Source organism: Boleophthalmus pectinirostris, unplaced genomic scaffold, assembly GCF_026225935.1.
Source record: "Boleophthalmus pectinirostris isolate CB_2022bp ecotype Guang Dong unplaced genomic scaffold, ASM2622593v1 HiC_scaffold_6, whole genome shotgun sequence".
Taxonomy (NCBI): domain Eukaryota; kingdom Metazoa; phylum Chordata; class Actinopteri; order Gobiiformes; family Gobiidae; genus Boleophthalmus; species Boleophthalmus pectinirostris.
The window spans coordinates 35,110,059-35,123,251 of record NW_026571447.1 but is presented as its reverse complement, the minus strand read 5'-3'; the positions used below and the strand labels follow the sequence as shown (position 1 = coordinate 35,123,251).

At 38.6% G+C, this 13,193-nt stretch overlaps 1 protein-coding gene across 1 annotated transcript; it reads left to right on the top strand.

The window, feature by feature from the left end:
- Nucleotides 1-2,118: 2,118 nt before the first annotated feature.
- Nucleotides 2,119-12,468, top strand: cnih4 (cornichon family AMPA receptor auxiliary protein 4). The gene is given in 6 exon segments (XM_020923689.2): nucleotides 2,119-2,205; nucleotides 4,833-4,901; nucleotides 4,991-5,062; nucleotides 5,064-5,104; nucleotides 9,338-9,478; nucleotides 11,882-12,468. Coding segments are annotated over 6 exon segments (420 nt in total). The 5' UTR covers nucleotides 2,119-2,136; the 3' UTR covers nucleotides 11,910-12,468.
- Nucleotides 12,469-13,193: the final 725 nt, after the last annotated feature.

The following is a 13,193-nucleotide window of genomic DNA, read 5'->3' as shown; positions in this document are numbered from 1 at the left end:
TCTGCAGATTCTTGCCTGTTAAATAATTTTAGTGCCACATTCATTATTATTTGTTTATGTTTTATTGTGATGCATTTTATTTGTTATTTTTATTATTTTTGTCGTATTTATTCATATATTTGTGTGAGTGAGAAGCAAAAGTGGAAAGGGTAACCACGATGGACTCTGTCAGGAAAATAAAACCTGTTAAAAATATAAAAGGCATGTATTGAGCTGGGGCTTTGTAGACACATATAATACAAAGAAATGCAGCAAATTAGACTTAAAACTTAGATTTAGACAAACAAGGGAAATTATTTGGACTCACACATTTTTATTTTTTATTAAAATAGCAAAAAGTAAAAAAAAAAATACACAAATGGTAATAATAAATTCCAAATAAATTACATACAGACACAAATATTAGTTTTAATACTTAAATCAAACTAGACTCTATATATAAATATGATAATTTCCTTTTGATTTCTTGAATAAAACTGATATACTGTTTATATTATATGATATTTGTTTTTACTTACTGTACATACATTTATATAATTTATGTCTTACTGATACCAATCTCTTACTATTTTTTATTGCTACTTATTTAGAAGTTTATTAGCTTTTTTTTTTTTTACTCTTTGTTATTATATTATATTGTGATGTGTGAACTCCTGTGTCCAAGTAATTTCAAAATCTGTCTAAGTCTTAAGTCTAAAAATCCATTAACAAACAATGAGAGATACAGGAATACATTAATACCATTCTCTATACAGATGTACAACAACTCACCTTTATGTCACAGATAGTACTCCCTACTACGTCCTTGATCCTCTTGGCCTCCTCAGAAGGTTCCTGCCACAAGAAATTAATAAAATAAACAATGTTCTTAATTTCCTTTTGAACGACAGACAAATGTGTTTAGAAACATTACATTTAGACCCCTCAGTTGAATTTATACAACATGTACACAGATTTTTTAAATGACTAAAACATTTTAGGTCTCTTTTAACAAACTCACAGAATATCAAATGTGAGTAGTTCATTACATTTAAAGGTTGGTGGTTCGATTCCAGCTCTCGACATAAACATTACAGGTTGAGCGGTCAGATCGACTAACCCACAGGTTGACTGGTGTGGTGGTGCCAGCTCCCACAGATGAATGCTGTTGTTGTGTCCTTGGGCAAGACACTTAACCCATGTGTGAATGTGTGTGTGAATGGGTGAGTGGTTCCTTGTTGTAAAGCGCTTTGAAGGTGGAAAGGCGTTATAGAAAAATGTGACCATTTACAAACGGTGCACCACCATCGCCAAGAGGGGCTTTAATTTATTTTTTATTTTTATTTTATTTAATAGTTTTAACATGAAACGTTTTGTCTGCTTCTATTAACAGAGAAATGATTTCTATATGAGATCACTGCTGCCTTAAATTATGTCCACCTACTGTTAGGTGTCATATTGTTTAGTCCTGGTTTTAGACCCGGTTTTAGTCCTAGTTTAGATCTGGTTTTAGTCCTAATTTATTTCTGGTTTAGTTCTGGTTTAGTCCTGGTATTAGTCCTGGTTTAGTCCTGGTTTTAGTCGTAGTTTAGTTCTGGTTTAGTCCTGGTTTAGTCCTAGTTTTAGTCCTGGTTTAGTCCTGATATTAGTCCTGGTTTATTCCTGGTTTAGTCCTAGTTTAGTCCTGATATTAGTCCTGGATTAGTCCTAGTTTAGTCCTGGTATTAGTCCTGGTTTAGTCCTGGTATTGGTCCTGGTTTAGTCCTAGTTTAGTCCTGGATTAGTCCTGGTTTAGTTCTGGTTTTAGTCCTGGTTTAGCCCAAAATGTGAAAACAGGAAAATATCACCATGTAATCCATTTATTTCAACCAAAGTAACTGTAATCCAATTACCACTCACTGAAACAGTAACTGTAACTGAATACAGTTACTCATAATTTGTACTCTGATTACGTAACTCCGGTACATGTAATCTGTTACTCCCCAACACTGTATATATGGGACAGAATCATGGAGTGGTGGAGATTTTAGATCTGAGCGTAACCCAAAAACACAGACACTCCCGGTTTTGTCCAGTGAGGGGCGACACATTCACGCAGCGCTCTTTGTTTACACCAAACACTGCAGAAGCGACCGTAGAAGAAGCCCGGTCCCAAACATGGAGGCGGCCGTGTTCATTCTGTCTCTGGTGGACTGCTGTGCGCTCATTTTTCTTGCGGTCTATTTCGTATCCTTTTCTTACGATGATGGCTGTGATTTGTGCTCACAATTCGGCATCAAGTTTGTGTCATTAGCAGCTTTAATTCTCATGTTTTGGATAGAAATTAGCATCCGGAGCTAGCCGCGTTAGCACTAGCCGCGGCGTAGTTAGCAGCCGCTTTAAACTGCAGCAACTTCTGACAAGGCGTGGTCAAATTCTGCCAAAGTTTAGGTTAAAAACTAAATTTAACATCGGTGCAGGTAAATGGAGAAAGTTTCGAAGTGATCAAGCAAAACAGTAAGAGCAAAAACACGGGATTAAAATGTAACAGCGATCACGAGATTTATAATAAAGTCAAGTCTGTGTAAATGTCATGACTTGTTCTGGATTAGAAAGTGAAAACCGTCTTTGTTTTTGGATTTTCTCTGCATTTCTGAGGTTTAGTGGTCTATTATTGTCACTTGTAATAGCTTGATGTTTATATAAGTACAATATGTGAGTTTTAAATGTTCTTTGGTCTTGGAAAATCTCTGCTTTTCACATTGTTTTCATCCCAAAAGTGATTTTTAAGGTTTAATCATTTGTAATAACTTGTCATTGTGAACTCTAAAGTCTATCCACGTTGTTTCAGTCCAATTCACTTTATTTATAGAGCACGTTTTATAACCGTAACCGTTTCCAAAGTACTGGCTAAGCAAATTAAGGCAATAAAAGAGATAATAAACAGAGTAAGTAATAAAAAAATGAATAAAAAGTGTTAGAGTTTTTGGCTTTATGTATTTAACTATAAAATGTATAAGATACATTTAAATGCAAGACACAGGATCACACAACTCACGCGGTTCAGGCTGGTATCATTAAGAAGTTGCCGATACGATTCATACCTCAATACAGTGCACTTTTGATTCGGTACGATATATTTCAAATCGATTTCATATGGTTCAATAAAAATAAAGGTTAAATCATGTCAGTGATACTAAAAGTCTTTGTTAAACCACTTCTTGTGCAAAGTTCTTATGAAACACAAATGTTTTAATCATCAAAACAGTGAAAATATCAAATGTGTTGCATAAATGAGTTTCCTTCCACTAAACAAGCAACAAAATTGTAGCTGTTGCAAAATAATTTAGTAAAATATGCCAAAAATTACTCTTCGCGATATATCGATACAGCAGCCCACGATATCGATACTGTATCATCACATTAAATGATATGATATATAGATATTTCATTATTTTTCACACCCCTACTCTGAAGTCTGTCTACCTTATTTCAGTCAAATTCTCTTTATTTATATTGCAAATTTTATAAACATAACAGTTTCTGAAGTGCTGCACACACAAACTAAGACAATAAAAGTGAAAATAAAAGAGAGTAATTCATTAAAAAAAACATAATAAAACAATAATAAATAAAAAAAAGTGTTAAAATACATAAAGCTAAAAAATCGTATAAGTGTAAATGTAAATAAAAAACCAAACAACTCCTGTGGTGTTAAAAGCCAGAGAGTAAAAGTGTGTCTTATAATGAGATTTTAAACACTCCACTGTGGAGGCTGTTCGATCATGGGGGGGCGGCCACAGAGAAGGTCCTGTCCTCCTGGTTTTAATTCTCGTTTTAGGGACCACGAGCTGGAGCTGGTCCGCGGACCTCAGAGCGAGCGCAGGGGTGTAAATCTGGATGAGGCCAGTCCATTCAAAGCTTTACAAAACAATAAAATCTTAAAACCATCTCTAAAACGAACAGGAAGCCAGAGCAAAGACGCAAGAACTGGTGTAATGTGTTCTCGTTTTTTGGTTCCTGTTAAAAGTCGTGCCACAGAGTTTTGGACTAACTGCTTTTATGGAGAGTACTTTTACTCTTATTTGTCCCAAGTAGTTTACCTTTCTCCAATAACATATGTCTAGCTCGGGCTGTAGTCGTTTAGTCAATTAATCAACCAAGTTTGTTATTAGTCAACTTATTATTTTATAAAGATGGCAGGAAGAAGAACACATAGAGAGACTGGACAGTTTAAAATCACTTCTTGCTTGAAGTACCTATGACAGGTTAAACTACTAATTATACTAAAACAGTTAAGATAATTAAATTTAATATTTTACTTAAAAGTTTTTTTTTTTATTCCCAGTATAGCATTTTTTAGGTTTCAAATTTAATTTTACTTTACATAAATCTTACAGTTACCTAGCAAATATATAAGAAAATGCTTGTATTTTGTTGAAATAATGTTTAAAATATTAAAAAAAATGTGTTTAAGTGTAAATTGTCGTTTTGGACAGAGTTTTCCCAGTGTGTTCTCATCCATTTGGAACGTTCTAAAATTCACATAGAACATATTTTTCCAACTTTTCTTCACAAATTGCTTCTTGATTGGTGTAAAACTATGATTTATATTGCAACAGGTATTATTCCACCAAATTAAGTCAAAATTTGTTAATTATTTAAACCTTTTGTACGCACTTTATTTCACATCTGCTTTAGTAACCAAGAACCTTTTTCTAATTTTTTTTTTGCTTCAGTCCTAGAAATTAGTTGTGTTTTTAGCTCTTAAAATGTACTCTATATCTACATACTTCAGTGTCATAATTTAGGTGACAAACCACATTTCATTCGATATTTTTATAGTTTTGTTGTGTCCTTAACCATATATTTAGATCATAACTTTGTCTGATCTTGAATGTGATTATATCAATGCAAGAGCCTGCTGCTCCAAACTCAACAAAGTGAGTCAAATTCTCTACAACCTAATACTACATTATTTATCCTTTGTATTGTATGGTGTTTATTCTTATTGTATATTCTTGTTTTTCAGTGGGTGATCCCAGAGATGATCGGCCAGTGTCTGTCCACCATGCTGATGTTGGTGTCTCTGCACTGGTTCATTTTTTTTGCTCAACTTCCCAGTGGCCGTCTGGAATATTTACAGGTAAAATCACAAATGTAACTGCAGTATATTCCATAGTATTTTACATTTTTCTAATAATATAGTTTTTTGATCACTAGTATCTTATATCTGATAATCCTCTGCCGTGTGTTCAAACCCAAAGTTGAGCTTCATTCACTAACGAATAGTTGAAGTATTTTAGAGCAGCTGTGAAGAAACAGTTGTGTATAAGATTTATAAAAAGTTACTATAACAACTCATCAAACAAGAACAAACAGCGATACAAAATCTACAGAGCTGGTGGTATTTAAACAATGTATGTTTTTATTAAGGGTGGGACTTGATTAAAAACATTAATCAAATTAATCACAGGCTTTTATTTAATCTCAATTAATCACACATCAATATTTGCCTTACTCACTTACTCATTTTCTTCCTGAAGCCCGTCATTTGTTCGAGTTTGTTTCTCTGTTTCTACTCGGACCAGAACTGCTCCCACCGGCAGCTCCAGCAGTCTGTTTTCGCTGTCACATGTTTGCATTTAATTGGTGTCATAGGGTTGAGGTGCTTCTGTGATATGAAACTCTTCTCTGCACAGTTTGTAATAAACAACATGTTTGTCAATACTTCCATCAAGTAGTTCTTAAAATAGAAATTTACCAGAGCACTTTCATGCCACGCTCATGGATTGTTGTAGTCGGAATTATGTGCGTACCACAACAACACGGTGCACTGACAAACATTGTGTGTTGTTTGGCAAATTGCGATAAAATGCTTTAATAATTTTTAATGCATTATTTTCTATGTAATTAATTAATCGCAAATAACATGTTAATGTCCCACCCCTAGTTTTTATTTCATTTATACAGGACTAAACCCAATACTTAGACTTAGACCGACTTTATTGATCCACAACGGAAATTACTTGGACTTTGTAGCTCACACTAGAGCCCGACCGATATGGATTTTGTTGTTGCCGATATGAAACCGATATACTGAGAGTTGGAGCTGCCGATAGCCGATATAATCGCCGATATATTTAGTGATGTGAAAATTCACTGTAAATCTTGAATTGTTTAAAAAACTTAGGTTTGGCTCTGATGGTTTTTAAACTGGGTTTATTTAGGCAACATTTATTGTTATTTTGCCTCTTTACATGATATGTCATAGGACTAAAGCAGGTCTAAACCAGGACTGAACCAGGACTGAAAAAAGACTAAACCAGGACTAAAACAGATCTAAACCATGTGTAAAACAGGACTAAACCAGAACTTAACCAGGACTGAGTGTCGGTACTCGGTCTCTATCTCTCTCCCTCTCTCGACCCCAAGATTAGTCCTGGTTTATTTATTTTATCCTGAATATATTTATGCACGTTTTTTCTCTCCTATGCACACGCATATTTTTGAAAGTTTCGTTTTAAGCCGCTGCCGCTGTCAAACTACCAAGAGTCTGCACACGGCGTGAAGAGAAAAAAAGTGAGAGAAAGAGAAAACATGACTCCCAATCCCAATGAGGATCAGGCTCCCCTCGTTCGCTTCAAAGAGCCGGATCTAAGAACAGTTTCGTTCTCGACCGACCTGTCACGAGTAAATAAACAATCGCTATTAGCCTTTAGCCGTAAATGCTGCGCACCGCGGTAATTAATTATATGCGCAAATTTCATCGTTCACACGTCTATTCACAGCTCATTTACATATCAATGCAGGTCCAGTAACAAATATACGGCCAATATAGTCACTTTACAATAGACCAATAGAAAACAGCCTGTTCATGTGTGAGAGCTACAGCAGCTAATCGCTAACCTATAAACAAATGATCAAAACTAGCTTCAAAGTCGACATATTTCCAACACTCACCGCTCACACAGGCTCCTCCTCACATCACAAGTCTGCACTAATAAATGTCCTTTTAATCCAGACTCAAACCGATTGTCCGTAAAAAGAAAATAATCTAAGTGTTGCGCACATGGATCTGTGTCTGCGGGTGTAAACATGAGCACGTGACACTGGGGGTGTGTTCAGGGACAGTACGGACACACACAAATGACTCCACAGATAAATACTGATGCGGAGCCACATATTTGAACATTTATCTGTCTGTTAATTGGATTAAATGAACATAATGTAGAGAGTGTAAGATTTATAATGAGGTATAACATTCCCACGGGAAATAGCGAAATATCGGTCGCTATCAGCAAGTATATCGGCCGATAGCCGATATGCTCCCGGTTGTTCATATCGGCCAACCGATATATCGGTCGGGCTCTAGCTCACACATCACAATATATTACAATAACACAGAGTAAAAAATATTTTAAAAATGGTAGTAAACTTCTAAATAAGTAGAAATAAAAAAGCAAGAGATTGGTATTAACAAGACATAAATTATATAGGACTAAACTAGAACTAGACCCACGAATGTAATAAAAATAAATACATAAAAATAACCAATATGACTAACTAACACTTCATCACGTCAAAGTAAAGCAGTGCTTCTCAAATAGTGGGGCGCGCCCCCCTGGGGGGGCGCGAGGCTCCGTCAAGGGGGGCGCGTTTGACCTCGGGGAGCAGGCTTTTTTATTTTTTTATTTTGATTTTTTTTACTGTCTTAAGGGCCGTTCACATCAAAGCGTCAAAAAACGCCTTGACGCCTCTATTTGGAGCCTTTGCATTTGAGTTTAGACGCCCCCGACGCGCATCTTTGACGCCGTGGACGAACGGGACAAAAATACTTGACGCGCGTCCGTTGCCCTGGAAACAAGAGCCCGGTCCCGGTCTTTTCCCGAAACAATATCAGACCAGACTGAGTGTTTTTATGACATAAAACATCATCGGAGGAGATCGGATCGACGACTGGGGCGTATATATATTTATACTCCACTAATGACACTGGATCAGTCCCGGTCTAGTCCTGGTCTAATACCGGTCTGGTCCTGGTCTAATCACGGTCTAGTCCCGGTCTAGTCCTGGTCTAATCACGGTCTAGTCCCGGTCTAGTCCCAGTCTAGTCCCAGTCTAGTCCTGGTCTAATACCGGTCTGGTCCTGGTCTAATCACGGTCTAGTCCCGGTCTAGTCCTGGTCTAATCACGGTCTAGTCCCGGTCTGGTCCCGGTCTAGTCCCGGTCTAGTCCCGGTCTAGTCCTGGTCTAATCACGGTCTAGTCCCGGTCTAGTCCTCGTTTAGTCTCGGTCTAGTCTCGGTCTAGTCTCGGTCTAGTCCTGGTTTGGTCCTGGTCCGGTCCTGGTGTATTCCTCGCGATCGGCTCGGTGATTGTGGCGTATATATTTATTCTCCGCTCATGTTTGTGGTTCTCGTTCTGGTTCTGGGGTTTTTCTTCCTGATAATAACGTCGCTGCGTCTCTGGATACTCGTCCCTGATTGGTTGACGCAGCGCGTCTGACGCGAAAAGTTCAGCATTTTCAACTTCTTGACGCTGACGCCTAAACGCTGAAGACGCGCTGCGCTGGCGCCAGATTCGCGCCGCGCTGATGCCGAAAACGCGCCGCAAAAACGCAGGACGCTTTAGTCGCGCGTCCACATAGACTTTACATAGAAAGTGGACGCTTTGACGCTTTGGTCTGAACGGGCCTTTAGAATAAAGTGCAATTGCACTTCCACTACATTAGGGGGCAGTGGCGCTCTCATTGGCAGAGTGTGCGCAGGGAGCATTCGCTCGGTGGTGTAGGAGTTTTGTTTGCACTGAGCATGCACGCTTTGCACACAGCACAGAGTTTGAGTATGAAGTGTAGACACGAAGTGTAGCAGACCCTCAAGTGACACCATGAAAACATATTTAACAGGGATGAGAAGACAGGTGGAGAGAGACGGAGATAAAGAGACAAACGAAAATCTCCCGAAAGCTAAGACGAGGAAATATGACGAAGCGTATGTAGCGCTTGGCTTCACTGTGACTACGGTGGGAGACGAGGAAAGACCGGTGTGCTTACTGTGTCTAAAAATGTTGGCAGCCGACAGCATGAAGCCCAATAAATTAAGGCGTCACTTAAATACATTACACCCCAATCACTCTGATAAGCCGCTTGAGATTTTTCAGCGAAAACGTGCCGAATATTGCCGACAATCATCCCGCTTTGTGACTGCTACTTCAGTAAACCAGCGAGCGTTGTTGGCGTCATATAAGGTGGCAGTGTTACGCAGAGGTGTACTTATAACAATTTTATAGACAAATGATACTATCTATAGTCACGCGGGGGGGGGCGGGGCACTGAAGTAAAGTCATTGTTTTAATGTTGACCAAATATTTGTCTGCAGGTACATGAAAGTGCCGCTGGGGAACATGGGAGTGTTTGACCCGACAGAGATCCACAACCGCGGACAGCTCAAGTCTCACATGAAGGAGGCCATGATCAAACTGGGATACCACCTGCTCTGCTTCTTCATCTACCTGTACAGGTACAACACAGACTCTACAGCCGGAGAGGGGACAGGGGAGAGGACACGGGGAGAGGAAAGGGGGAGAGGACAGGGAGAGGACAGGAGAGGACAAGTGAATGAGGAGAGAACGGGGAGAGGACGGGGAGAGGACAGGGGAGGACAAGTGGATGGGGAGAGGAAAGGGGAGAGGAAAGGGGAGAGGACGGGGAGAGGACAGGGAGAGGACGTGGAGAGTGGACAGGGAGAGTGGACAGAGAGGACAGGAGAGGACAGGGAGAGAGGACATAGGGAGAGGACGTGGAGAGTGGACAGAGAGTGGACAGGGAGAGTGGACACAGAGAGGACACAGAGAGGACAGGGAGAGAGGACATAGGGAGAGGACGTTGAGAGTGGACAGAGAGTGGACAGGGAGAGTGGACACAGAGAGGACACAGAGAGGACAGGAGTGGACAGGGAGAGGACTGGGAAAATTGGAGAAATCACATTATAAGTTATATTCGAATGTTTAATGTTGCAGTTGACCAATCACAAATGCAGCAATTATTTATTTATTAATTTTAATGTGGTTTGTACAAAAACAAAACTTCCCGTCTCTTTGGGGTCTTCACTAATTCTTCAGACAATAGTGATGTGGATTCTTGTTTAAATAATTTTACTTTACAATTTATGCAGCTAATGTCACTTGCCCCTAGACTTAGCCTAGAAAGAGAGAGATTTTATCACATTTAATTTAGTTGCCTTGTTGTACCTTTAGTATTTTATGTCTAATTATAGTCTTTTTTAAATTTATTTAATTTGTATTATTATATAATTGTTCCATTATACTATTTATTTTGCTTTACCAAAAAAAAGTTATGTACAAGAACAAGTTAATATTGGTTGAGTTTAAAACCTCAAGATTTAACACAAATTTTGTTAAGTCATTCTCAACATGAAACTTAAAATACATTTCTTCCTCAAACATAATTTGTGTGAGTAAACTGGTGCGCATTACTGTTGGGGTCTGTGGGAAACACTGCACATCACATTATATTACAATAAAACAGTAAAAAAGGCTATTTAATGCTTTAAAAGTAAAAAAAAATTGACTTTTGTATAGTAATAAATGTTTAAGGAAGTCTTATTTTCCATTCTAAGCAATTGATACTGTAAAATGTTTGCAGTGAAACTAATGTGTTTTAGTTTTAATTTTATTTTACCTTGAAATTTATTAATAACTGCAATATTTTTGTAATAACCTTGTTCAGACTTGTCAGAATTAACTGATGGGGATTATGCAAAATCAAGTGTTTGAAGCTTTCTACCGTGTTCTGATGTTGTTCCTTCTGAAGAACATGCCTGAAGAGGTTTTATGATTTCTTTGCATGTTTGAGTAATCTTGTGATGTCTCCCGGGCATTATTTGAACACTCCTTATGGTTAACAGTGCATAAATCTACAAAACCAGAATGACGCTGTTTCTGCTTGGCAAATTTTCATAAATATACAAAAGTAGGACACAAAACAAAACACTACAACTTCACAAACCTGATACGATGTGCAGAGGGATGCTTGCTGATTGTGTTGAAGGGGGAGTGGCTAAAGGAGCATCAAAAAACAAAGGCTATGTTCAGACCGCAGGACTTAACGCTCAATTCAGTTTTTTTGTGAAATCCGATGTTTTTACGAGGTCGTTCACATTTCCAATTAAATGTGACTTGTATGTGATCTCCAGTGTTAAATGTTATTAAACGGCCCAAAAGTGTCCCGCATGTGCACTGGAGACAGGATGACGTCAACCGCAGCGAGCGTGCTCTGTGTTTACGAAAGTTGCCTAAACATGGACACAGCATTGAGCACCTGGAGATTTTAAAGTTGCTGTCGTACCGGAGCCAGAACATGAACAACTTATTTGTTTTAAGGAGGAGCTTGAGAAGGAAGAAGGACGAGGTTTTTGGTCGTGGCGTTGTGGAATGTGTGGGTGCAGAGTCGCAGCAAAGAGTGGAGTGATTGCTCTGTGCTTCTCTGATTCACTGACACAGAGTTCAGACACAATTTTCGTATGACGAGAAGAACGTTTGTGTACATTTGTGACGTGTAGGTGGGATGAATGTGACCTGGCCGTTCAGACTGAAGTCAAATGTCAAAAGATCGGATATGTATCGGTTTTAGGAGCACATATCCTAGTGGTCTCAGTCACATTTGAAAAAATCGGATCTGTGTCGTTCAGACTGTCATTAAAAGATCAGAAACAGGTCGCATAGGGGAGAAAAAATCGGATTTGGGTCACTTCAGGCTGCAGTCTGAATATAGCTTAAGACTATTTAAACATTTATTACTATGTTTTCAGTGAATATAGCTGAATAAATACCCCACAGAAGTATAATTCCTCATCTTTAAACATGTATACCTTCATTTAATGTCCTGTTTCTCTGTGTTTCAGCATGATTCTCGCTCTCATCAACGACTGAGGATCCAAACTCCAAACCGGGTTCTGACGCCTGGGTTTTTTTTTTTCCTCAAACTGCATCTACAGCCTGTGACCGGCTGAGCTGAACAGACTCATGCATTTATACACAAACATCAACACTGTCCATCACACGCACGAGGAGTGGTTCCCAAACAGTGGCTCTGGGTCAAGAAAAGACCCGAAATCATCTAAAAAATGTACAAAAATGTTGAATTGTAAAAAATAAGTGCCATAATGATTGTAGAAACACGCTTTAGAAATGATCTTAACTATTTGAGAACCACTTATCTGTTGTTAAATGTGCACTAAGTAACTTTTCTCATGGGGGACGCCACCTGAAACAATATGATACGATACGATACATATCTCGATACTGTGCACTTTCAATTCAATACGGTATATTTCAAAACGATTCGATACAGTTTAATAAAAAATAAATGCTAAATCGTGGCTGTGATACTAAAAGTCTTTGTTAAACCACGTCTTGTCCAAAGTGAATATGAAACACAAATATTTTAATAATCAAAAGTGTGAAAATGTCAAATGTGTCGCAAAAACAAGTAACAAAATAAATATAAAACCAAAAATAAGAAAACGAAAAAAACAACTGTTTTCTTCATTATTTGTCTCCAAAACCAAAAAGGTTTAGATTTTGTGTTTAAATGAAAAATGGAAAAAAAAAAACAACCATTTCCCGTTTCCGTGACTTAAACTGCGATGCCGGACTTTTGCGGCACATACGGACTAAGACGGGACTAAGACAGGATTTAACTGTTTTCAGTCCTGGTCTCAGTCTTGTTCCAGTCTCAGTTCTGATCTGGTCCTGGTCTCAGTCCCGGTCTGGTCCCAGGTCTTGGTCCCTGTCTCAGTCCCTGTCTCAATCACGGTCTCATCCTGGTCTGGTCCCGGCCTCAGTCCCGGCCTCGGTCCCGGCCTCGGTCCCGGCCTCAGTCCCGGCCTCAGTCCCGGCCTCAGTCCCGGCCTCAATCACGGCCTGGTCCTGGTCTCAGTCCCGGTCTCAGTCCCGGTCTGATTACGATCTGGTGCCAGACTTGGGTCAGACCTGGTTCAGTCCTGCATCGCAGTTTAAACACAAAATCGAAAATTAAAAAAACAAATTATCTCTTTTTTCATTTTGGTTTTGGAGACAAATAATGAAGAAAATAGTTTTTTTTTTTTTTTCATTTTCTTATTTTTGGTTTTATTTTGAAAAACAAATTGAACGAACGATACACGGATTCGCCGTAACAAAATAATTTTGTAAAACACACAAAAAAAATCCTCT